We start from the raw sequence: 22,112 nt of genomic DNA, 5'->3' as shown, positions 1-22,112 counted from the left end.
TGTCAAGCATGAGAGTGCAGTGGTGGTTGGAGAATCTGGCAGAGATGAAAGGGAGGCCTAGGTATTTGACTGGAAGAACTAAGGGAAAAGCCAGTCAGGTGGAGCAGAGAATCTTTTACAGCATCAGGGATCCCAGAAAGGAAGAGTTTGGATTTGAGGAGGTTGATACGAAGCCCCGAAAGGCGTTCAAAGAGATGAAGGGAGGACATGATGGCAGAGATGGAGGAAGGGGAAGCTTTGGAGAAGATCATCAAGTCATCAGCAAAGGCAAAGTAGGTGAGGTTGATGTGCTTACATTTGGGAAGAGGAGAGATAAGGTGAAGGTCAGTGTTGGCCTGTAGACTCCTACAGAGGACTTCAAGGGCCAGGGAGAAGAGGACAGGGGAGAGGGGGCAGCCTTGACGGATCCCGACTTTTGCGTGGAAAAACCCCGCAAGTGAGCCGTTAATGATAACAAAGAAGGAGAGGGAGGAGATGCAAGCCAGAATCCACCTAACGAAGGGCAGGGGAAAGCCCATCTGGGACATCACATTTGCAATAAAGTACCAACAAAGGGAATCAAAAGCTTTGTGAAGGTCAATCTTCATCAGGGCTGCAGGCGAGTGGGATTTTTTATCGAACGCTCGAACGATTTCAGAGCAGAGGATGATGTTATCCGCAATGCTTCTACCAGAGATGAAGGCAGATTGGTTCGGACTCACTAAGGAGGGGATAACAAGCTGGATCCTATTGGCCAAGATCTTTGCAATGAACTTGTAAAGAAGATTGCAAAGGGAGATAGGCCTGAAATCAGAGAGAGAGGAAGCACCATCTTTTTTAGGGATGAGGTAGAGGAAAGTCTGGTTGATCTGGGCCAGCTGGTTTGGGTTGAAGAAGAAACTACGGACAACAGTGATGAGCTCGGCTTTGATGTGGTCTCAGCAGCTCAAGAAGAACCCCATGCTGAAGCCATCAGGACCAGGAGCCTTGTTGGATTTATGGGAGAGGATGGCTTTGGAGATCTCCTCATCCAAGGGAATGGCAAGGAGGGAGCTAGCCAGGGAGGGGGGGACAAATTTATTTATGAGATCAGGGGGGATGGGGGAAGAAGGGGGGAGGGGAGGGTTGAAGAGGGAGGAGAAGGAGACTACCTTGGACTTGATGTCGGAGACAGAAGAGAGATGGGAGCCATCATTAGCAATGAGCATGGTGATGGAGTTGGAGCTCAGCCTGGCCCTGAGAGAGCGGTGGAAATAAGCCGAGTTGGAGTCGCCTAGCTCCAACCACCAAATGCGGGATTTCTGGTGAAGGAAGCTTTCTTCTTGAGAGGAAAGGGAGACAAGGGATTCAGAGAGCTTTTTCTCTTCCTCCGCCAAGAAGGGGTTGAGAGGGTCAGCTTGGAGGCGGGATTGGATACAGGAGAGGTCAATGCGGCAATCAGAGACACGGGAAGGGATGTTGCCAAAGGTGGAGGAGTTCCAGACTTTGAGGGCTGATTTGGTGAGACAGAGCGTTTTGGCAAAGGAGATGAGAGGGAGGGAGGGACAGAAAACAGGCGAGCTTCATGCTTTATAGATGGTGGAGAGGTAGAGGGGGTGGGAGGTCCACATGTCAAAGAATTTGAAAGGTTTGGGGCCAAAAGAGGAGTAATGCTGGATGTGGAGGAGGTAGGGGCTGTGGTCGGATAGACCTTGGAGGAGAAAGGAAGCGTGGGAATGGGGAAAGAAGAGAGCCAGGCTTCATTGATGAGGAGCTGGTCGAGCTTGCAGGCGATCCGATCAGGACCTGCGTGACCATTGTGCCAAGTGAGGGGGGATCCGGACCAGCGAAGGTCGTTGATACCTGCTTCCTCGATGCAATCATTAAAGGCAGAGACGGCGAGAGAGTCAAGTGGACGGCCGCCAATTTTTTCAGATTGAAATCTGACAACATTAAAATCTCCCCCCACCCCCCAAGGGCTGGAACCGACCCTGGATTTGAGGAGAAGAAGGTCGTCCCAAAGAGGGGTGCGATCGGCAGCCCTATTAAAGGCATAGACAATAGAGAGGAAGAAAGAGGGAGGGGAGTTGGAAAGAGAGATGGAGAGGTGAAGGAGTTGGGGGGAGGAGTGAGAGATGGAGATGTGGAGTTTGGAGGGGTCCCAGAGAAGCTAGATGCGGCCGTTGGGCGAATGGTCGTAATTGGAGAGGAAAGACCAAGAGGGGACAATGGCTGCCGCAATACGGGGGGCATTATCAATGAGAACCCGAGTTTCAAGGAGGACAAAAGGAGGAGTTGGAGGATTTGATGAGGTTCTAGATTTCATGGTGCTTTGCCAAGGAATTAAGGCCCTGGACATTCCAGATGAAGCCCGAAGACATGGAGAACTAGAGGGGGGGGGGCAGCGAGTTCTTTGGGGGGCACTTCTATACCTCCGGCGAAAGTAAGAGATGGTGGGGCGGTGGCGGGCAATGATCGGAGCTGCAAGAGGGCAAGGGGTCGCAGTGGTGGGAGCAAGGGGGTTGGGAGGAGGGATCTGGCCAGACCCAAGAAGTGGGGGAGGGGGGCCTGCCAAGGGTCGAGAAGAGAGGGGAGAGGGCAAAAGGCAGCAAGGGTTGAAGGGTGGAGCAACTGGATGGGAAGTGGGTTGGTAGATGGGTCATCTGGGCAGGTAGCAGTTGGGATATCGGGTCGGGTAGAAGGGGCAGGGGGTATTTGGTCGAGGATGGGTGATGGGTCGTGGGGGGACTACGGTCAGGGCCAGTTGCGGGTTGTGGGTATTAAGGAGGTGTGGAGGGGGGTTAAAATGGGTAAATTGTAGGTGAAAAAGGATGGTAGAGGTTTGACAGTTGGTGGGGCCAAGGAGGGAGGGAGAGGAGAGGGATTAAGGGATAAGGTGGGGACACTTGTCAAAATTGGATAGGGGGGAGGTTGGGGGTGGTTGGGAAGCGACAAAGAGTCGCAAGGGTAAAAAAATAGGGGGTTTGAAAAAGGGGGGGATTCGTTTACCTTGTCATTCACAATAGCCAAGCCCTTGTCAAGAGAGAGGCTCCTGGTTACAAATCTCGTCCCACAGGAGGTGAAGTCTGCAGCTGCGTCAGGGGGAGCCGGAGGAGGTAAAGCCCAAAACCTTGATACTGTAGAGTATGAAGGGGTTTTGGCAAGTTTTGGCAAGAGCTTCAGAGGCCAAAAGGGTGCTACAAGCTTTGCGAGGCGTCGATTCAGTCATCTAGGGCATCGTCAGACTCAGGGGAGCAAAGCGATTTGAAGAGGTTGAAGGATCCATCCGAGGAGGGCCAAGGATCGATGTGGATGACTGACCAGCTGACGGAGGCAGAGTGGCAGGGCCAGTGCAGGTGGGCAGAGTCGTCTCAGGCGTCGGAAAAGATGGGCCTTCGCTGCGCACAGGCGAAGAGGAGCTCTGTTGGGCACGGCTGCGATTTCTGTTGGGGCGGCGGCGAGATTTCAGTCGACCCCTGCTTGGAGATCTGGTGGGGCCAGAAGCTAGCGGGGGGATCAAGAGATGGTTTGGAGTAGCCTGAGGTGCGGGAATGTCCATCGTTGCTGGAGGAGACGAGATATGACTTGGGGCCATAGATGTCGAAGACGAGAGCAGGGCTGCTGGAGGATCAGAGGGTTCATCTTGAGCAGCAAGGCCAGACGAAGGGAGTGGTGTCTTACCAGAGCAACCCCGGGAATGGTGACCAAAGACGTGGCAGTGAATGCAGTGTGGGGGAAGCTAGTCGAATTTGATGGGCTGCTCAAAGCTGAAGCCATCATCGTCGACAATGGAGATGGAGGAGGGGGGCGATCAGCAGAGACATCGATGCAGAGACGAGCAAAAGACAACCTGTCCATCTTGAGGGTGCGCACATTAGTGTAGAGAGGGTGAGCAACAACAGAGCCGATTCTGCTGAGGCTTTCCTTGCTCCATAAGTGAAAAGGAAGGCCAGGAAGGGAGATCCACAAGGGAATGGAGCTGTGGTCGACCTTGTGGAGAAGGATGTAGGGGTTCCATTGTCTGAGAAAAATAGGATTGCTGCCCACAAGCCAGGGGGCACCGTTTAGAGCGCGAGCCTTTGTGTCGTCTGAGAAGAACCTGAATATGAACATGCTGCAGTCGAGGAGGTAAATGTCCAGGGAGCCCTACGCTTTCCAATGTTTAGAGAGGGAAGCCCTGACGGTGTTGAAAGAGGGCCAAGAGCCAAGAAAATGACCAACTAGGCACGATTGCCACTTGGAAATTTCAGGGGACAGAATATCTTTGGGGCAGAGGGCAAAGGTATTGCCATCTTCAAAAGATGGTTCAACGTAGTGGAGGGAAAGACCAGAGCTGAGGGGGGAAGGTGGGGGAGAGAGCAAGGAAGCCCAGGATTTAGAGCTAGAAGGGATGGTGGAGGTAATGACAACAGGGGGTGGTGGTGGAAGTGAGTGGGGTGGTGGAGGAGCAGGCGATGGGGATGGAGGAGGAGCAGGTGGTAGGGATGGTCGGAGGAGAGGAGGTGGTGGGGAGGGAGGAGGGTGACGGGAGGCTCATCTTATCATCCTATTCTTATCGTTGGTAGATGTTTGACCACATTATCAGTAATGTACTTAGGGACTCCCCTTTTAATTTCCACCACCTTATCTTAGGGTACATAGGTTCCCTCCTCCTATGCTTCTGTGCGTTGACATACATATCCAGGACTACCAGTCTATGTTGGGTGGTAAGACTCTCCCCAGGGATAACCTTACAGTCCTTACACCATGGTTTAAAGTATCGACCAATACGATACGATACGGACCGATATGTATCGGTATTGATCGCTACCGATACGATACATACCGATACGTTTCCAGTTTTTTTTTAATGAACTGTTTCAAATTGTATAGAAATGTATCGACCGATATAGGCCAATACGATACGATACGACCGATACGTATCGATACCATCGATACGTCCAATAAAGGGTTCAGTGGATGCTTTAATACGTATCGATACATATTGGCCGATACGGCTTGATACATACCGATACACACCGATACGTATCGATACCATCGATACATTCCATAAAAAAGCCATTTTCACTCACATACTAGATACAATTTCTAATCTAATGAAAAAATGAAGGAAAACTCTCAACCAATAGTCTAAAATCTTACATTTAATCTTGGTTTTTCACACTTTTAAACTAAAAAACGAATCAAGGAGTGCTACAACATCATCGTTTGCATCATCCAATACTCTTTAGGACTATAGACGATTACAACATGTGAGAAATTTCATCTTTTATAACAATTTCAATTGAATGCACTTGTTTGGTTATACATTATTCACCATTTTAAATTTTATGCATGACACTTATTATATATTGCTTATTTATATTGTTTTTTGTTCCAAAAGTGTATTTCCATGTGTATCTTGACCATTTCTATGCGTATTTGTATTGTTCGAGACGTATCTCCGAAACGATACGATACGATACGATACGTCTCTTAAAATCACCCGACCGATACGATACCCGATACCGATACTTTAAACCTTGCCTTACACAACCTTCTGTTTGCCCCTCTAGTCAGGAAGAAATCTATCTGACTGGTATGAATCCTGCTTTTGTAGGTAACTAAGTGTTCCTCTTTTCAAAGAAAGTGTTCACAATGGATAGATCATAAGATACCGCAAAGTCTAAGATTGAGATCCCCGCCTCGTTCCTCTCTCCGACCCCTAAACCTCCATGTACACCTTTATAGCCTCTACGGTCGCTCCCAACTTGATTGGTTAGGTCACCTCCAATAATAATTGATTCATCCTGGCCAAAACCCTGCAATAGATCATCCATGTGTTCCCAAAATTGGCATTTAGTACTTTCATCCAATCCTACTTGGGGTCCATAAGCACAAACAACATTTACAACCACTTTCTCCAACACCATCTTGATGGGTATAATCCTATCACCCAATCTTTTGACCTCTACTCCATCATTCTTTAGATCTTTGTCCACTATTATGCCCACTCCGTTTCTAGCACTTTAGTCTCCCGCATACCAAAGTTTGAAATCGTCCAACACCTTAGCTTTGTTACCCTTCCATCTAGTCTCTTGGATACATGCTATATTAATCCTTCTTCTCCTCATAACATCTATCACCTCCATGCTCTTACCTGTTAAGGATCCAATGTTCCACAAAGCTAATCTAATCCTACACTTTTAGGCTTTACTCTTTCCTCTCACAATACAGGGACGAGAAGACATGACAAAAAGAAGTAAAGAAATCAGAAAACAAAAGGATCCATGCGAAAGGTGTGTGACTGGGTATACTAGAGTGCCGGCTGCTGACCTGACGCACCAATATAAGAAAATAGAGAAATATATTACATACGTATACATACACGGGCTGAAGAGAGAACACCTAGTGCATTAGTCAGACAGTCTCTACAAATTTAATATGGCACATAACCAAGCAAAGCAAGGCAAGGGATGGTAAAGCAGTACAGAAACATATACAATGCCAAGTTCCAATCACGTAATAAAAAGATAGCTAGTTGCAAGCAGTAACCAAACACCCATAAAATAACCACTCAAGCTCTATGTTAACTTTTAGAACAAGTATATAGAGAAAACAGTCTACCTTGTAATCCAATAGATATACAAAGCAAATTGAACAAGTAAATAGAGAAAGCTACTATGATGATAACAAGCATATATATAGAGGTAGCTACTATGCTAAACTACCTGTGGAAATAAAAGAGTTTGTATAAGAGATATCCCTTACTATCCTTAGCACTCCGACTCCTGTCAGTACCAAGATTTGAACAGGGATATCAGGTCTCAAAGCAGCAGCGTGATGCAGATCTGCGCAGCCTGTACCAGAGCTATATGATATCGGCAGGTCTATGGGTATGGGTAGGTCGAGAGTCAGTGCTGGGGCTGTTGGGTTGAAGAAGATCGAGAGTCAATGCTGGAGTAAGGTCTCAGGAGTGGTGTGATGAGTAAGGGGAGGGCGGCAAGGTGAGAATTGGGGGGAGGGGATCGTGAGAGGGGGTCATGGGGTCGAGAGAGTAAAGAGTGTCGTGAGAGGGGGTCGTGGGGCCGACCGTATATTACTGACGAGAATTCTGTTCCAAAACAATTGACAGTAACACTCATGTGAAATTCTCATATGATCTTGGTCAATGTTCATACTGTATGTACACTCGCACTTGTGCTCTGGAATCTCCAGTCTTAGGTGCACAGTACAATGTCCATAAGAACGGGGTGTGTTTGGTCCCATCCCTAGTCATGAACATTTTTAGGTTAAAAGCTATGGATTACCAAGGCCAATAATTAAACCATACAAATTAATTTATTTAATCCATACAAATATGGATTTGATGGACACAATTCCAACAATCTCTTAAATCAAAAAGTTTACAAGGAACCAAATCATCCCCTAAAAAGAAAAAGAGATTACTTGACATTTAATCAAAAGCAATCTGGGACAATCCAAAATTCCAAATAAAGCATGTTCTGAAATAAAATAAAAAAGGGGGAAGGGTTTACTACCAGGCTGCGTAGCTCCTACACCAGCACAGGGCCAATGAGGGGTCACACAAAGGCATTCAACAGGAGGGACGGGGCAGTCATTTTGCCCCATGTGTGTGGGCACAGGGGAACGTTGCCAGGCAACTTCTTTTTCCCTAAAAAAAAAAGAGAAAGTGACGAAGCATGTTCAAATTGGTGGGACCGACTAGATAGATCTGTTACTGAGGCAATGTTTCTTCCTTGGTAAAAGTTATCCTGCAAATGATAATTTACATAGAAAATTTTCTCTATGTAATTTTTTTATTATTTCAATTCCTTTATTATTATTATTTTTGTACTTTATGCTAAAACAACAGTGAAAAATTCTATTTACAGGAATTTTTTTTTTATCTTTTTGTAGGCAAACAAGCAGAGCCTAATTGGAAATCTCTACAATTCATGTTGCAATCAATAAACGTGACCTGTCCAATTGTTTCCTGATCTAAGTTTCAAGAGCTTGATTCAAATTGAGGGCTCATCACCTCTCTACTAATCTGAAGGTACACTATGGAGTCACTTGTTTTTGGAGCCATCGAAAAAGCGGTTATGGTTTTGGCTCCGCCCTTAGTACGGAACTTCAGTTATCTTGTTCATTACAAGAGACACGCTAATCAACTTACAGACCAAATGGCAAAACTCAAAAAATAGCAAGAAGATGTACAACGCAGAGTGGAAGCAGCTCACGCGAGAGGAGAAGTGATCAGAGCTGTGGTGGAAGGTTGGTTAAAAGAAGTGGAGACAATGCAGTCTGAGGAGAATAGTTTACATAATGCATTGGAAGAGATCAAGGGATGCCTCTAAGGGGGTTTCTGTTGCTCTAGGAGTTATCAAGTAGGGAAAGATGCAAAACGCTTGTTTGACAAAGTCAAGGAGATCTTAGATGACGGCAGCAAATTGACTATTGTGTCAGATCCTTCTCTGCTTCCGCCAGGCCTAGAATCCATGCAAACACTAGATTTTCAAGTTTATAGTTCCACCAAATTAGCCATGGATCGAATCATGAAGGCTTTGAAGGATGAGGATACCAACATAGTTGGTGTATATGGGATGGCAGGAGTCGGGAAGACAACCTTGATGAAAGAAGTGGCTAAAAATTTGAAAGAAGAGTTTTTTGATGTGGTTGTGATGGTCACTGTCTCTCAAGACATGGACTTGAAGAAGATCCAAGGCAACATTGCGGAGAACTTGGGCTTGCCACTTACAGAAGAGTCCCTGAATGTGAGAGCAAGACGTTTATCTAATAGATTGAAGAAGGAAAAGCGAATCCTCATAGTCTTAGATGATTTGTGGAAGCCACTAAATTTATTAGATGACTTGGGAATTCTATGTGGAAAAAACTGCAAAGTGGTTCTCACAACAAGACAACTCGATGTGTGTAATCAAATGAAGACGAAATCTGAAGTTAAAGTAAAGGTTCTATCAGAAGGGGATGCATGGGATCTATTCAAATGGGCTGCTGGAATAGAAGATGATGATATGCTGCATTCGGTGGCAAAGCAAATTGTTGGAGAATGTGGGGGTTTGCCCTTAGCAATCCTTGCAATTGGAAGGGCATTGAGAGGTAAGGACATATCTGTGTGGGAAGATGAGGCTAGCCAACTCAAGAAGTCAAGCTCACTATTAGATATCAAAGGTATGCCGCATGAAAAGGTTTTCTGCTCCATAAAATTGAGTTATGACGCTCTTGCCAACGATGCTACCAAATCTTGCTTCTTGCTTTGTTGTATGTTTCCTGAAGACTTCAGTATTTCTGAGGATGATTTACTTCCTTACGTGGTGGGAGAGGGCATGGTTGAAGACATTGACAACCTTTTTGATGCAAGGAATAGGTTGCACTCGTGGATGGAGATACTTAAGGGATCATGCTTATTATTAGATGATGGTGGAAGGAAGGGATGTGTAAGGATGCATGATGTGATTCGAGATGTGGCCATATGGATTGCATCAAAAGAAGGTCATGATTTTGTTGTAAGATCTGGTAGAGGATTGACACATTGGCCAAATAAGGAAAAGCTAACGAATTGCAAGCGACTTTCACTAATGCAAAATGAAATTACTAAGCTTCCCAATCAGCAGCTCCAATGCTTTCAGCTTATGACCTTATCCTTAAAAGACAACAGGGCTTTGACAGAAATCCCAGATGGGTTTTTTCTAGGGATGATTTCATTGAAGACACTAGACCTGGAGAAAACAAATCTGTCTCACATACCGTCTTCATTGTCATGCTTAACCGACCTTCGGGTGCTGCGAATTAGTTCGAGTTCATGTCAACCTTTCGATGTGTCATTGCTTGGGAAGTTGAAGAAACTTGAAATACTGCACCTACCAAATTCCAATGTATTGACTTTGCCAGGAGAAATTGAAGAGTTTACAAATCTGAAGTCGTTGAATTTGGCAGGAAATCCAGGCTTGACTATTGTCCCAAATGCTCTATCGAGGCTGCATCTGCAAGAACTCGATCTTCTGGGTAGCTTTCATGAGTGGGAGATCGAAGGAGGATCAGAAGATGGCAGAAGAAGTAAGGCGTGCTTATCTGAGGTTGCATCTTTATCTCATTTGTCTAAACTAAATATAAAGGTGTCGAATATCAAATGCTCATCTGCAAATATCCCATTTCACTGGGAAAAGTTGAAATGCTTCTCAGTAACTTTGGGAGACGATTGGCCTATGGACAGTTCTGTCTATGAGTTCAACAATGTGGTGCTCATTTCTGGATCCATCCAACCTCCTCCACTTTCCAATTGGATGGTCTTTTTGTTGGAACGAGCAGAAGGTCTACAGCTCAAACAGTGTGATGGTCTGAAGTACATTGTAAGCCTTAGTGGTGCACAGGGTTTGAATAAATTGCGGATTCTCCATGTTTACCTTTGTGGTGATGTTGAATTTCTTTTGAGTACTGCTGTCGAGGCAGAAGATCTAGAGGTTCCAAGAATTGCATTTAAGAGTTTGGAAAAGCTATACTTGAAGTCCCTACCCAAATTGACAGCAATATGCTATGGACATCTTCCAAGTGGATGCTTCAACAAACTAAGATTCATATATGTTCAAAATTGTTTCAGTCTAATTTGTGTCATACCCTCTGATTTGCTGCCAAACTTGCCAAATTTAGAAGTACTCCAGGTACTGAATTGTAGTAGGGCGACTGAGGTATTCAACTACTCCAAGAGACTACAAGCGGTGCAGTCTACTTTGACGGAACTAAAACGATTGGATCTTCGACTTCTTAAAAATTAAAGGGCCATATGGGAGGGTGTTGTTTCACCTTCAAGCTGCCTTAAGCTAGAGAAGATGTACATGGAAAAATTGGGTTTGAAGTTTATGTTCTCACTAGCCATGGCACAGAAGCTTCAACAACTAAACCATCTTGAGATTTGGTGGTGCTCAGAAATGGTGCAAATTATCTCAACAGAGCAAGATGAGGATATTCCAAAAGGAAGCTCATTAATTAGGAAGTTGAATTCAACAACTAATCCATCTTCATCAGTACTTCCAACTGCAATTTTTGGCAAACTAAAGCTCCTACAGATCTTTCATTGTGATAGCTTGAAGCACATCCTACCAATGAGTTTGGCCCAAGGTGTCCTACAACTAGAAAAATTTCTTATTAGTGATTGTTGTAATCTTGAGCAAATAATAATTGTGAACAGAGACAGAGAAAAGCAGGCCATGGGCACGGCGGTGTTTCCTCATCTAAGGGTTCTGGAGTTACTCTCCCTGCCCAATCTCTCGATGGTGAGCGAAGGGGTGTTATGCCATGATTGGCCTTTATTGGAAATATTGAAAGTTCTGCAATGCCCCAAATTGAAAAGGCTCCCTGTGAATCCACAAGCTGCAACAAAACTAAGGGAAATTGTGGTATCAGAAGAATGGTCCAATGTGTTGAAGTGCGATGACCAAAGTGTTGACATGTTGCACTTACAAGAAAGAGATAAGGTAAATTCTTAATCTTTTCTTGTGTACTGCAAGAAATCTAAATTCTATTATTTCTTGTTCCTTGTCAAATTAAGTTTGTGAAGGTAAAATCAATGTTCTAAACTATATATTTTTGGTTTTCTTTCTTTTAAGGGCTAAAAGAGGTCATTCTTCTTTAAGATTTTTTTTCTTAAGGTAATTATCTTAATGCAACAGTGGATTCATATGCCTAACTGGAATTATCCAACAGGTGAGATTTCATAGAAGACCTCCAGATGAGCACTAAGCAACAAGGGCTGTGGCTCCGTTTGGTAAGTTTCTGATATAACATGAGTTTAGCCTTCGATCAAATTTCAGAATCATATTTCAATCATTAAACCTTTCATGCACATATCCTCCCATATTTGTCCATATACCTTCTTGGTAGTTCTGGATTTTTTAATGCATTATTTTAACAGATAACTAACTTCATTTACAATGAAACTTGACATATGAGGAAGGGATCTTGGGTCTACATGTCCACTACATTTCAGTCCTGTCCAAACTCCCAAAGAACAGAACTAGATTCCAATTCATGGATTCCATATATATTAGTGGCTATCAATAATAAAACCTGCTCCCTTGGTTTATTAAAAATTAAATGACAGTCAATTTCTCAAAAATGTTGTGAAATGTTAATGATATTTGTCTTGCAGCAATTAGGCTGTTACATTCTTGCAAATTGGAGTTTGGGAGATAGCGATTGATGGACAGTTCAAAAGTTGGAGTTTGGGAGATCCGAGTGTGCAATCGATAGACGCAGTTCATTAAGTAGAGTAGTAGCTCAAGGAATGATATGAAGGATACTTTGATTGATCGTTACTATGTTGCTTGATGTCATATGTTTCTTAGAATGTAGTTGTTGCTCAAACCTGTCATTTAATTGATTTGGAAGATATCTCGAATGGTTAAGTAAGGTTCTAGTAGCATAATTATATGAAGGATAATGTGTATGGATACAATTGATGTAGCTTATGATTCCTACCCTCATGCTTTGTTTTTCTATCGAAATCGATTTTCTTGCATAGATGCTTATGACCTTCCCCTCAATGCCTTGCGATAATTGAAAGAAAAGAAAAAAACTTATATAATGATTGTTAAATTTGACTGCTTTTAGCTATTTGCTAACCTCAGATGCTACTTGCATTTTCATAGGAAGACTATGTGACTCTCATTTATGTGAAGTTAACATTATTTTGTCATGATAAGGCTTAGCTATCCTTACATATTATGTAAGGGAAGGAGCTCATGTTTCCAATACAAAACGTCATATAAAATATTTTGGAATTAAGAACCCCGTGAGATAATAAGGATTAAGAAAACTTGAAAAAAAAAAATAAAAATAAAATTGGGAATTAAATATAGAGAAAAGGTTGGGAACGTTCAACCATGTGTCTACTTCTCTCCCCTTTTATGGTGAAAAGATTCTCATGCCCTGAGAAAACTTAAAAAAAAATATAAAAAAAAATTGGTAAAATGTGACTCTCTTGTTGTCCTTGTTCAATCAGAGTCGACTCCATGATTTGTAAGGCAAGATTGGAGCTTCTTAAAGATTTTTGAGTTTTATTTTAATTGAAACAACTCTTTTGCTATTTTAGAATTTCTATTCCATTTGATTTCTATTTCATTAAGGATTTTTCTTCCTTAATGATCGACTTCCCCACTCATTTAGGGAAGATCTGAAGAGACCCTTTGGTGGGCCGAGATTTCGATTTTTTCTTTCTAAATTGATAGTTTTTATTTCCTTTTGTGGTTAGATGGGTGTCCCCTGCTGATGGGAATGCCCAAGGTGGGGTTCCAATCTTTCCTTGGTTTCCTGTATTCGTCTAGGGATGCCTAGATGTTAATTTTGTATCCTCTTTTTTCAGTTCAATATATAATTCTGATTTTTTAGCCGAATAAGAAAATCTTTTTTGTCCAATCATGCATTCCTTGGTTTTGACTGCAGCTAACCCTTGAGAATATAAACATAAGATTATGGACAATATTGCACACATAGATTCCAGTAACTAATTTAATTTTTTGATCCAACACCAAGGCTATGTTTGGCAATAAAAATCCTATCGTTTGATACGTAGGGATGTAAATGGATAATCGAAAATCCAAATCCGATCCGCTTCCTGTTTTTGGTATGCATTTTTGGAATGCATTCAATTAAATACATGCTATAAAAAAAACATCGTTTGATACGTAGGATGTAAATGGATAATCGAAAATCCAAATCCGATCCGCATCCGTATCTGTTTAGGGACATCCATATTTGTTTAGATATATCTGAAAAAAAATCCGAATACTCCGATAAAAATCCGTCCAGAAAAAAATCCAAATACTTACTAATAAAAACTTAAATAAATAATGATCTTGAAGGTTTTTGAAGATTCAATAGGTTCTAGAATATGAGGAAAAAAAAATCATGATCTAAGAGATGTGGATTGAGAGTGAATTGTATCCACTTGGGGGAGGAAGGTCTGGGTTACACAAGGCAGAGATGTAAAAGGCCAAAAATCCGAATTCGATCCGCATCTGAATCCATCTATATCCGTATTTGACCAAAGAATATTCAGATCCAATCACATCCGAAATGTATCCGAGCCGAATTCGATCCGTTTACATCCCTATTGATATGCATTTCCAATTTTAAATACAGAACGGATCAAAGAATGAGGCCCGTTCTAGAATGGGCTTTTAATACATTCTGCGGTCTCGATTCTCGTTTTTGTTTCTGTTCTAGTCTTTGACCTTCGGCTTGTGAAATCGTAGTAACTACAGAGAAGAACAGCCACACGGAGTGTGTGAGTGTGATGTGTGTTGTGTATATCCGCCAGCCCATGATCTTAAAAGTTGGTTAACTTTTTGGGATTGGTGTGTGATTTGTGTGATTACACTTTCATCAAAAGAAAAAAAAAAAAAACACAAACTACAGAGAAGAACAGAGGGACTCTCCCTCTCTCATGCACACGACTTCCTACTCCTAGCAACTCAACACATCTCCCCTCATTTGTGCTATCGTCCACCATTATCAATGGTGGTTTTTGTAGAATCTGTAAGGCAAAAATTGTCTTCCACTTGAGAAGTTTCTTTTAATTTTCCATACCCATTACACGACTCTTCTTCCTATTTAACAATCATGCCCAAGAACTCGACTATTAACGAAGTTCTGTTACATGTAATCGTTTAACACCACAGGCCCGTTCTTTGTCTCTGGCTTCTGCGTACAAGAGGTTCTGGAGTATTCTCGGTCATATCAAAAAACAAAATACAGGGATTTAATGTGGTAAACACACCAATTAGATGTGCTGCATCCACGAGCGAAGTTGAAGATGATTCATGATGTGATGGAAGAAAAATACAATGGAAATCTCTCAAGAACACCCAAAATTGGAATCAAGAACTCTGCCCAAAAAACCCTCACACGAAAAATGCCCAAATCCTTCTTCTTTATCTTGTTTACACAACAAGCCAATAAAACATGGCAATATCCCTCCAAACCGGGTTGATCTATCTGTCGACAATAAGAGAAAAACCCAAACCCACTACAATGCAGATCGTCTACGGCCCAGCTGCCCGTAGCAGCCTGTGCGGCGTAGACTGGGCCGCATGCGTAATGACCGCCTTACCCCCTGCCCAGTGCCTTGCCCGAGCAGGGGTAAGGCGGTCATTGCACGCACGGCCCTGTCACGTCACAGGCTGCTACGGACAGCTGGGCCGTAGGAGATCTGTATCCAACCCACTACCACCATCATATACCTCACAAAATTTCTCCTTTTGACATACAATATGTAGGAGCGGGACAAACTTCGAAACTGATACATTTATTATTATCTTTTTTGATTTTGTTTTGTTCAGATCCTTCTTGTTAACTCTTACTGGAAATAGGATGGCAGTCACTCTAATTTGTAGACAAATGTGATGCTCTAAATTTGTGCCAAGCATTTGAGGGATGTAATATCGTGTATCAAGTTTTGTGAGAAAGAGCAATATTGAAGAAACTAATGAGCACTTGTGCAGACCTTCCAAGTTTTCAAAACTTGAATAGCATTAGTATTTGATAATGGTGTAGCAACATCCCTCACTATCCCAAGAAAAGGAAATTTACGGAGGGCTGACTCTGTGATGCTATGGGTTCCTCCATTATTGCTTTTGTAGGTGTGGGTGTAGATAGATCAGTCTTTTCTATGGAATAGTACATTATCTTTCGGGGTATGACTTTATGTATTGAAAAAAGTTTCTATGAAGTGTTTATTCGATCAGATTCCAAATTGGCTGAGGACTTACTAAATGGAAAGATTAAAGGTCCTTGGGCATTACAGTGGTTGAAGAGCAAAATCCACCATTTGAGTGCCTGTCTTTTTTTGGTGGAATAAAAGCATATGTGGAAGGAGGTCAATCAACCAGCAGATTACATTGCTGCCTTATCTACGGGTGATCAATTTGGAGACTATTCTCCAACAAATCGACTTCCCAGAGGAACTTATAAATTGGTTAAGGGGATACTGATTTCTATATCTACTATCGGTTGTAACTTCCTTGTTTTTGGCACTTTTGTTGATGCGGACCTGTCTCGTTTTAGTTAGTGGCCCTCCCATTTCCCTCTTTAAGCCTATTTTAAAGGGGTTTTAGGTGGCTTCCTATGTTTTGTATATTTAATTTTTTTTTTCTCATTTTTTAATATAATTTACTTATAAAAAATAAAAAAAAATCCCTCACAGATCATGAGGTGTCAACTGCAAATCAAGTACCCAAAGATGGAAGCTTTGTCCTCATTTTCAAATCTCATGTTTGTGCAACTTGTGGTACTAGAAGATAATACTTATTAGGGCTCAACTTGGATTCCACTTTTCCTCGCAACAAAAAACATAAAAAATAAAAAAATCAATCCCAATTCCCAATCTTATTGCTTTCCACTGTTTAACAATCAATATTGGCATTTATCAAATTTCAAATGCCCCCACGTACACCAACCCACTAAGGGTGGCCGGTGGCGCACTAGCATAGCAAGCCCATGTGTTGAAATCATCACCTCTCAACTCCTCTCCTCATCACACACTGATACAACTAATTTATATATAGATAGATGACTTCTACTTCTCTCCTCATATCAACCATTACTAGTATATCTGCTCTTCGTGCTTTGAGTTCTTAAGATAATGGCTATCCTCAAGTACCTGACTCTTCTTGCTTTGCTTGTTTCTGCCTTTGCATTTGTAGCTGAAAGCCGATTTGCAAGGAAGGACTTGGGTTTGAACGACTTAGGTGGAGGCCTGGGACTTGGAACTGGCATAGGGCTGGGAGTTGGTACTGGGACTGGTTCTGGGTTGGGTGGAGTTTCGGTTTCTGGGTCTGGATCTGGTTCTGCTTCTGGCCTTGGGCTTGGTTCCTATTCTGGTTCAAGGTCTATCTCGGCCTCTGGCAGTGATCAAGGAGTTGGAGTGGGTTCTGGTTCAGGGTATGGACATGGTAGTGAGGATGGAAACTGAGTGAAGGATATATGTTCTGTTAACAGTTTGTTTGTGCTTGTTTAATTATCACCATTGTTGTACATAAATAAGATGGTGTGGCTTCTATATTAATTAATGTGCTTCTAATTAGAAAACTTCATGTGTGCACTTGGACTAGTTACTTGGAGAGTGTTGCTTTCTTAAATCTTCTGTTTTATTGTTGTTAACCTTCTCTACTTCATTTGTTTAATTCTGTTTCTTTTACTTGTGTTGCCGAATCGTTATCTTCTCCTGTAACTGCACGGTGCAGTACTGCATCGTGCGGCGCAGTACTGCATCGTGCGGCGCAGCAGAGACCATGTGGCACAACAGGCCCCACATGATGCACATGGTCTTTACAGCCGCTGCACGATATAGTACTGCACCGTGCAGTAACTGCATAGGATAAAAATTCGTGTTGCCGCTTAATTCTGAACTTGCTGGGATGGATTGCTGAGGTGGATGTCCCTAGAAGAAATAGGGAATGATCGGATAAATCCGAAGTTAATTCGGGATAACTCCGATGGTAAAGTTAGAACCGGACAATTAGTATACATATGAGTGAAATATGGTAAGAGTAATAAATATGAATATCTACTTCTGTCAGATATTGTTCCTTTTATAGTTAGGGTCAATTCGTATTATGATCTGACTGAGTGGATGGTGAGCTATTACAGTCGACTAAGTTAGATCGGTTGTCTTGAGTCGTCAATGTATTGAGTCATCCTGGAAGAGATCAGAAGATGTAATTAATAACTTTGATACATTAATGATATGGGACGATATGAGACCCACTTGGTCGTATGTCATTAGAAGACCTTTCTGTTATGCTGTCACCTGTATTAATATATTTTTATATATATCAACTTTTATTACAAGGGTTATCAATGGTGTAGCGGATGCCTTAGCAAGGAAGGTCATGTCTATCATGTGTAAGACAGATTGGCCACATTCCATTCTTTGGCTCTCTCGGCTTTGCAAAGTTGATGCCATAGGTTGTACACATGTATTTCCAAATTAGTAAACTTCGTTCTACCAAAAAAATAAAAATAAAACAGATTCATCTTTAGCCATGCACCTTTGATCACTCTATTGTCCTTAATAATATTAAGAATATTAAGGGAAAATTACACTACCATCTCCTGAGGTTTATGTTAAATGCAGAAAACCCCCTGTGTTTCTGAATTATACAACCGCACCCCTAAGTTCTCACTCCGTTACTTAGGTGTTACGGTGTTGATTTAGTTTACCCTTAAATGACTAATATACCCCTTACAGGGTGTGAGCTTACCATTTTACCCATAGGCATCCCTAATACCTTAATGAGAATGTTTTTTCATATTTACCCCCATTTGTTTGAAATGCTAAATTTTTTTTTCCAATTTTACACTGAAAATAAATTTAATGGGACCCACCCCATCACCGTCCCTTCTTCTTCTTCTTCTTCTTATTCTTCTTCTTCTTCCTCCTCCTGTGCAACCCCACTGGCCCCACCACCTGCTGCAACCTAACCCCACCCGCCGCTACCCCCTTTTGCAACCCAACCCCTCCACGTCCCACCTTCCCGTCTCCCCCCTCCCTCTGTTACCTTAGGAAGGGAAAATACACTCTGTTCTGCTCTCTCTCTTCCGAGACTCTCTCTCTCTCTCTCTCTCTCCTTGTCTCCCTCTCTAAATTCCCCTCATCTCCGCTACGAAGGAACTCATTCTTGTACTTTCAGGTACAAAAACAAGTAAAATAAAAGGAAACTCAAGAAAACAGGATCAGTGACAAACCTCCCCTGATCGTTTGGTTGAGAAGCGAACAATATCTGAAAATCTCTTAGGGAGGGTGAAATGAACGATCTCATTGAACTCTAACCTCTTCCTTTTGCATGTAGAAACCCCCGTGACAGAAGTCCTCCCCACTAGAAACCAGTCTGGTTCTTCTAGGAACTCCCCATCCTCTACATCTGGGCTCAAAAGAGTGCTTTCTTGCTCCACAAAAGAAGGAACTCTTTGATTAGGTTGATAACGAAGACGGGTATAAGCCGTCTGTCGTTTAATCGCCAGACCTTGGTCTGAACTTGCTAGTTTTTCCTTTACTTGTACCTTCTCCAAAACATTTATAAGGTTCTTCTCAGAACCCTTATCGAGTTCTTCCTCTTTCACTTTGATCTTCACCTTCAATCCGTTCATAGCATCCCTCTCAAAATACATACTGGGTTCTTCTATCTTCCTTATTCTGGTGTTTGGTTCTAGAACATTTATGGGATTCGTTTCAAAACTCACATCGATTTGCTCGTCCTTTACTCTGATCTTCCTCTTCAACTCATTAACAAAGTTATTCTCAGAACCCATCGGAGGATCTTCTGTCTTTACTTCAACCGTTGGCTCCTGCACTTAATGGGTTGAGCTCCGTTGGAACTTACACAACCCACAACGATTTGCTCCTCCTTTACTTTGATCTTCGTCTCCAGTTCTTTGACAGGGTTCTTCTCAAAGCCCATTGCGTGCTCTTCCATCATCACTTCAGCTTTTGGCTCCAGCACTTCAATGGGGTCAGCTCCGGCGGAATATTCAGGCGTCTTTTCCTTTATCTGGGTAGAAATCCGGGCTCCCGTGCTTGTAATCGTTCGCTTCACATCCATCGGTGGATTTAAAAACCCAGGGGTATTGAGCATGAGGCTTATAGCTGCATCTGGTCTGTTTCCGTAGAGTGAAAATGCTTGGAGGATCTCCGATTCTGGCATTTCCGCTCCCAGAACCGAGCGGATCATCTTGACCTTCCTAAGGTCACAGAGGGAGGGGGAGACGGGAAGGTGGGACGTGGTGGGGTTGGGTTGCAGAAGGGGGTAGTGGTGGGTGGGGCTAGGTTGCAGCAGGTGGTGGGGCCAGTGGGGTTGCAGAGGAAGAAGAAGAAGAAGAAGAAAGAGGAGGAGGATAAGGGACGGTTGAAAAAAAATTTAGTGTTTCAAACAAATGGGGGTAAATATAGAAAAACACCTTGTATTAGGGATGCCCTAGGCAAAATGGTAAGCTCACACCCTGAAAGGGGTATATTAGTCATTTGAGGGAAAACTTAATCAACACCGTAACTTCTAACTAACGGAATGAAAACTTAGGGGGTGCGGTTGTATAATTTAAAAATACAAGGGGTTGCTCTATATTTAGTACAAATCTCAAGGGGTAGCAATGTAGTTTCCCCTAATATTAATAATAAAGCAAGCTCCTACATGATTTAGGGGAAAAAAATTTTTGAGCCTTTGGTGATCTCATATTTGTTAATCATGATGGGTAGGGATTTGTTTTCTCAAACAATCCATAAATCTTTCAGCCTCTCTTTTATTGAGAATAGAAGAAAAAGAAAATCAATGACATTACAATCGACTTCAAATCTAGAAGGGGGAAATTTATCTCCTCCAGTTTCCTGCTTGGCCCAGTTCCCAGTACCGGTAATAAGGGAGGGTGGACCCCACCCGGGGAGAGTGTTTGGGCAGGGGTAGGGTGATCATTGCGCCCCCTATTATAGGCACTATGGGAACTGGGCCGGGCAGGGATTTGGAGGGGACAAAGATCCGATGCGGTGGTCATTTCAAGTGCCCTTGTGTTAGGGTGCAAGGGCGGCGTGCACTGTGCGACCAAGTGGCGTTCTCTTTCCCATATTTAATAATCAGAGTTACTACATCATTTTTCATATGAAAGAATAAATGCATCCACTTAGTATTTTTTCTGTGGGTTACCAATCATAAAAAGTTTCATAAAGGAAAGGGTAAAAAAAAGATGAATTCCGTGTCTGCCTGTGTACCATATGTTAGTGCCTCTTGATGTTTCTGTATCCTCCCACAATAGAGGGCAGATTTGTCATTTCAAAGGAGGGAGGTGACAAATAGACAAGGGAAGTGCTAGCATATGCTTAACAACATTCTTTTTCTTAAAAAAAATATTAAAAAAAAAAGTTGCTGGCAACACTTATGCTCTTACACATGAAGCACTCCATGTGAAATAACCATTCTACCTCTTTTCTAGAATGCACATGCATGACTCCCATTGGCCTTGCACTGGCACAAGGTCTACATAGCCTGTCAGCAACCCTCTCCCAAATTATTTACCTATCAACAATAAGATGGGGGCATTTTAGGGGTGAAAATTGTGGCATCTCATCTCCAATGTGTCCTTAGCATGAGGTTTGTGGGGAAGAAATTATTATTATTTTTTTTTTGGTAGAAAGCAAATTCATTGAGAAGAAGGGCAAGAGGAGCGCAAGGCATCCTGATTACAAGCATCAAGGAGCCATGGAGCAGATAACGGCCAAACTGTCTTACTTGCCAGCGACAGGGCCTTCTTGGCTAGAGAATCGGCAACAAGATTCGCCTCTCTAGAAATACAAGACACGGAGATACAATTGAAGCTAGATAAAACTATGCGAATGTCCTCCATCGTGTTGGCTATCTCGATCGGAGTTGGAGTAGCAGGATCATTTAAAATGAGAGCCAGCGTAGCATTATCAGTCTCCACTAGAATATTATCCAAAGCAGCGGTAGCAGCCGCGATCAAACCAGACAACACTGCCATGGCTTCTCCCCAAAGGACTGATGTGGTGGAAATAGGATCTGAAATAGCCAGTCTTGGAGCTCCATTTGAGTCCCGCAGAACCATTCCTATACCCCCAGCTGAGAGGTCTTGAGATAGTGAGGCATCGCAGTTAAGCTTCAGGAAACCGAGAGGGGGAGCAGTAAGAGCTGAGGTAGCGATGAGATGGATTCTGCCATACGTAACCTTAGAGAACTCGATAAATGCCGTTTGAGCATGAGAGAAGACCTTCGTAGGATCCTGCACTTTGTGGTTAAACACTAGATCGTTACACGCCAGCCATAAGTTCCAACATACGAAAGAGAACAAACTCAACGTTTCAGCTTCAATCTTCTTGTTGGGGAACCTGAATTTGTTCCATATACGCAGCAGATGAGATAGTTTAGGGGCTTCATGAGATGGCACAATGAAGGATAGGTTGCTCCCGAATCAAGTTGCCCTTGTAAAAGGGGTAGTCTCCACTTAGCATCCACACTTCCTATAGCTTGGATCAGTAGGAATCTTCCTTTTAAATAGATTTTCATCTGAGGCTACTCCCTGAGCACAACACTTCCACAGGAAAGACTTTATCTTTGGTAAAGATTGACAGCCCCAAATCCGTTTCCAAGCTGAAGGGT

General features: G+C 42.7%; 3 protein-coding genes across 3 annotated transcripts; all 3 read left to right on the top strand.

The window, feature by feature from the left end:
- The first annotated feature begins 8,402 nt into the window (after positions 1-8,402).
- On the top strand, positions 8,403-10,730 carry LOC122659143 (probable disease resistance protein At4g27220). Its single transcript, XM_043854291.1, has one exon. The coding sequence runs from the start codon at positions 8,439-8,441 to the stop codon at positions 10,728-10,730; it is 2,292 nt and encodes a 763-aa protein (XP_043710226.1). The 5' UTR covers positions 8,403-8,438.
- A 99-nt stretch (positions 10,731-10,829) lies between these two features.
- On the top strand, positions 10,830-12,154 carry LOC122659142 (probable disease resistance protein At5g47260). Its single transcript, XM_043854290.1, has 2 exons — positions 10,830-11,429; positions 12,104-12,154. The coding sequence occupies exons 1-2, from the start codon at positions 10,830-10,832 to the stop codon at positions 12,152-12,154; spliced, it is 651 nt and encodes a 216-aa protein (XP_043710225.1).
- A 4,440-nt stretch (positions 12,155-16,594) lies between these two features.
- LOC122659141 (putative per-hexamer repeat protein 5) lies at positions 16,595-16,924 on the top strand. The gene has a single exon (XM_043854289.1). The coding sequence runs from the start codon at positions 16,595-16,597 to the stop codon at positions 16,922-16,924; it is 330 nt and encodes a 109-aa protein (XP_043710224.1).
- The last annotated feature ends 5,188 nt before the right edge of the window (positions 16,925-22,112 follow it).

Source organism: Telopea speciosissima, chromosome 4 (assembly GCF_018873765.1).
Source record: "Telopea speciosissima isolate NSW1024214 ecotype Mountain lineage chromosome 4, Tspe_v1, whole genome shotgun sequence".
Lineage (NCBI taxonomy): Eukaryota > Viridiplantae > Streptophyta > Magnoliopsida > Proteales > Proteaceae > Telopea > Telopea speciosissima.
Note: the sequence above shows the minus strand (reverse complement) of the source record. Positions and strands in the feature narration are given on the sequence as shown.

What these genes read in the sequence shown, in the direction of transcription:
- LOC122659142 (XM_043854290.1), top strand. Translation starts at nt 10,830, where the DNA reads ATGGCACAGAAGCTTCAACAACTAAACCATCTTGAGATTTGGTGGTGC. An exon ending in ACTTACAAGAAAGAGATAAG is followed by an intron (nt 11,430 to 12,103) that starts GTAAATTCTTAA and finishes TTTGTCTTGCAG; the next exon opens with CAATTAGGCTGTTACATTCT.
- LOC122659143 (XM_043854291.1), top strand. Translation starts at nt 8,439, where the DNA reads ATGCAAACACTAGATTTTCAAGTTTATAGTTCCACCAAATTAGCCATG.
- LOC122659141 (XM_043854289.1), top strand. Translation starts at nt 16,595, where the DNA reads ATGGCTATCCTCAAGTACCTGACTCTTCTTGCTTTGCTTGTTTCTGCC.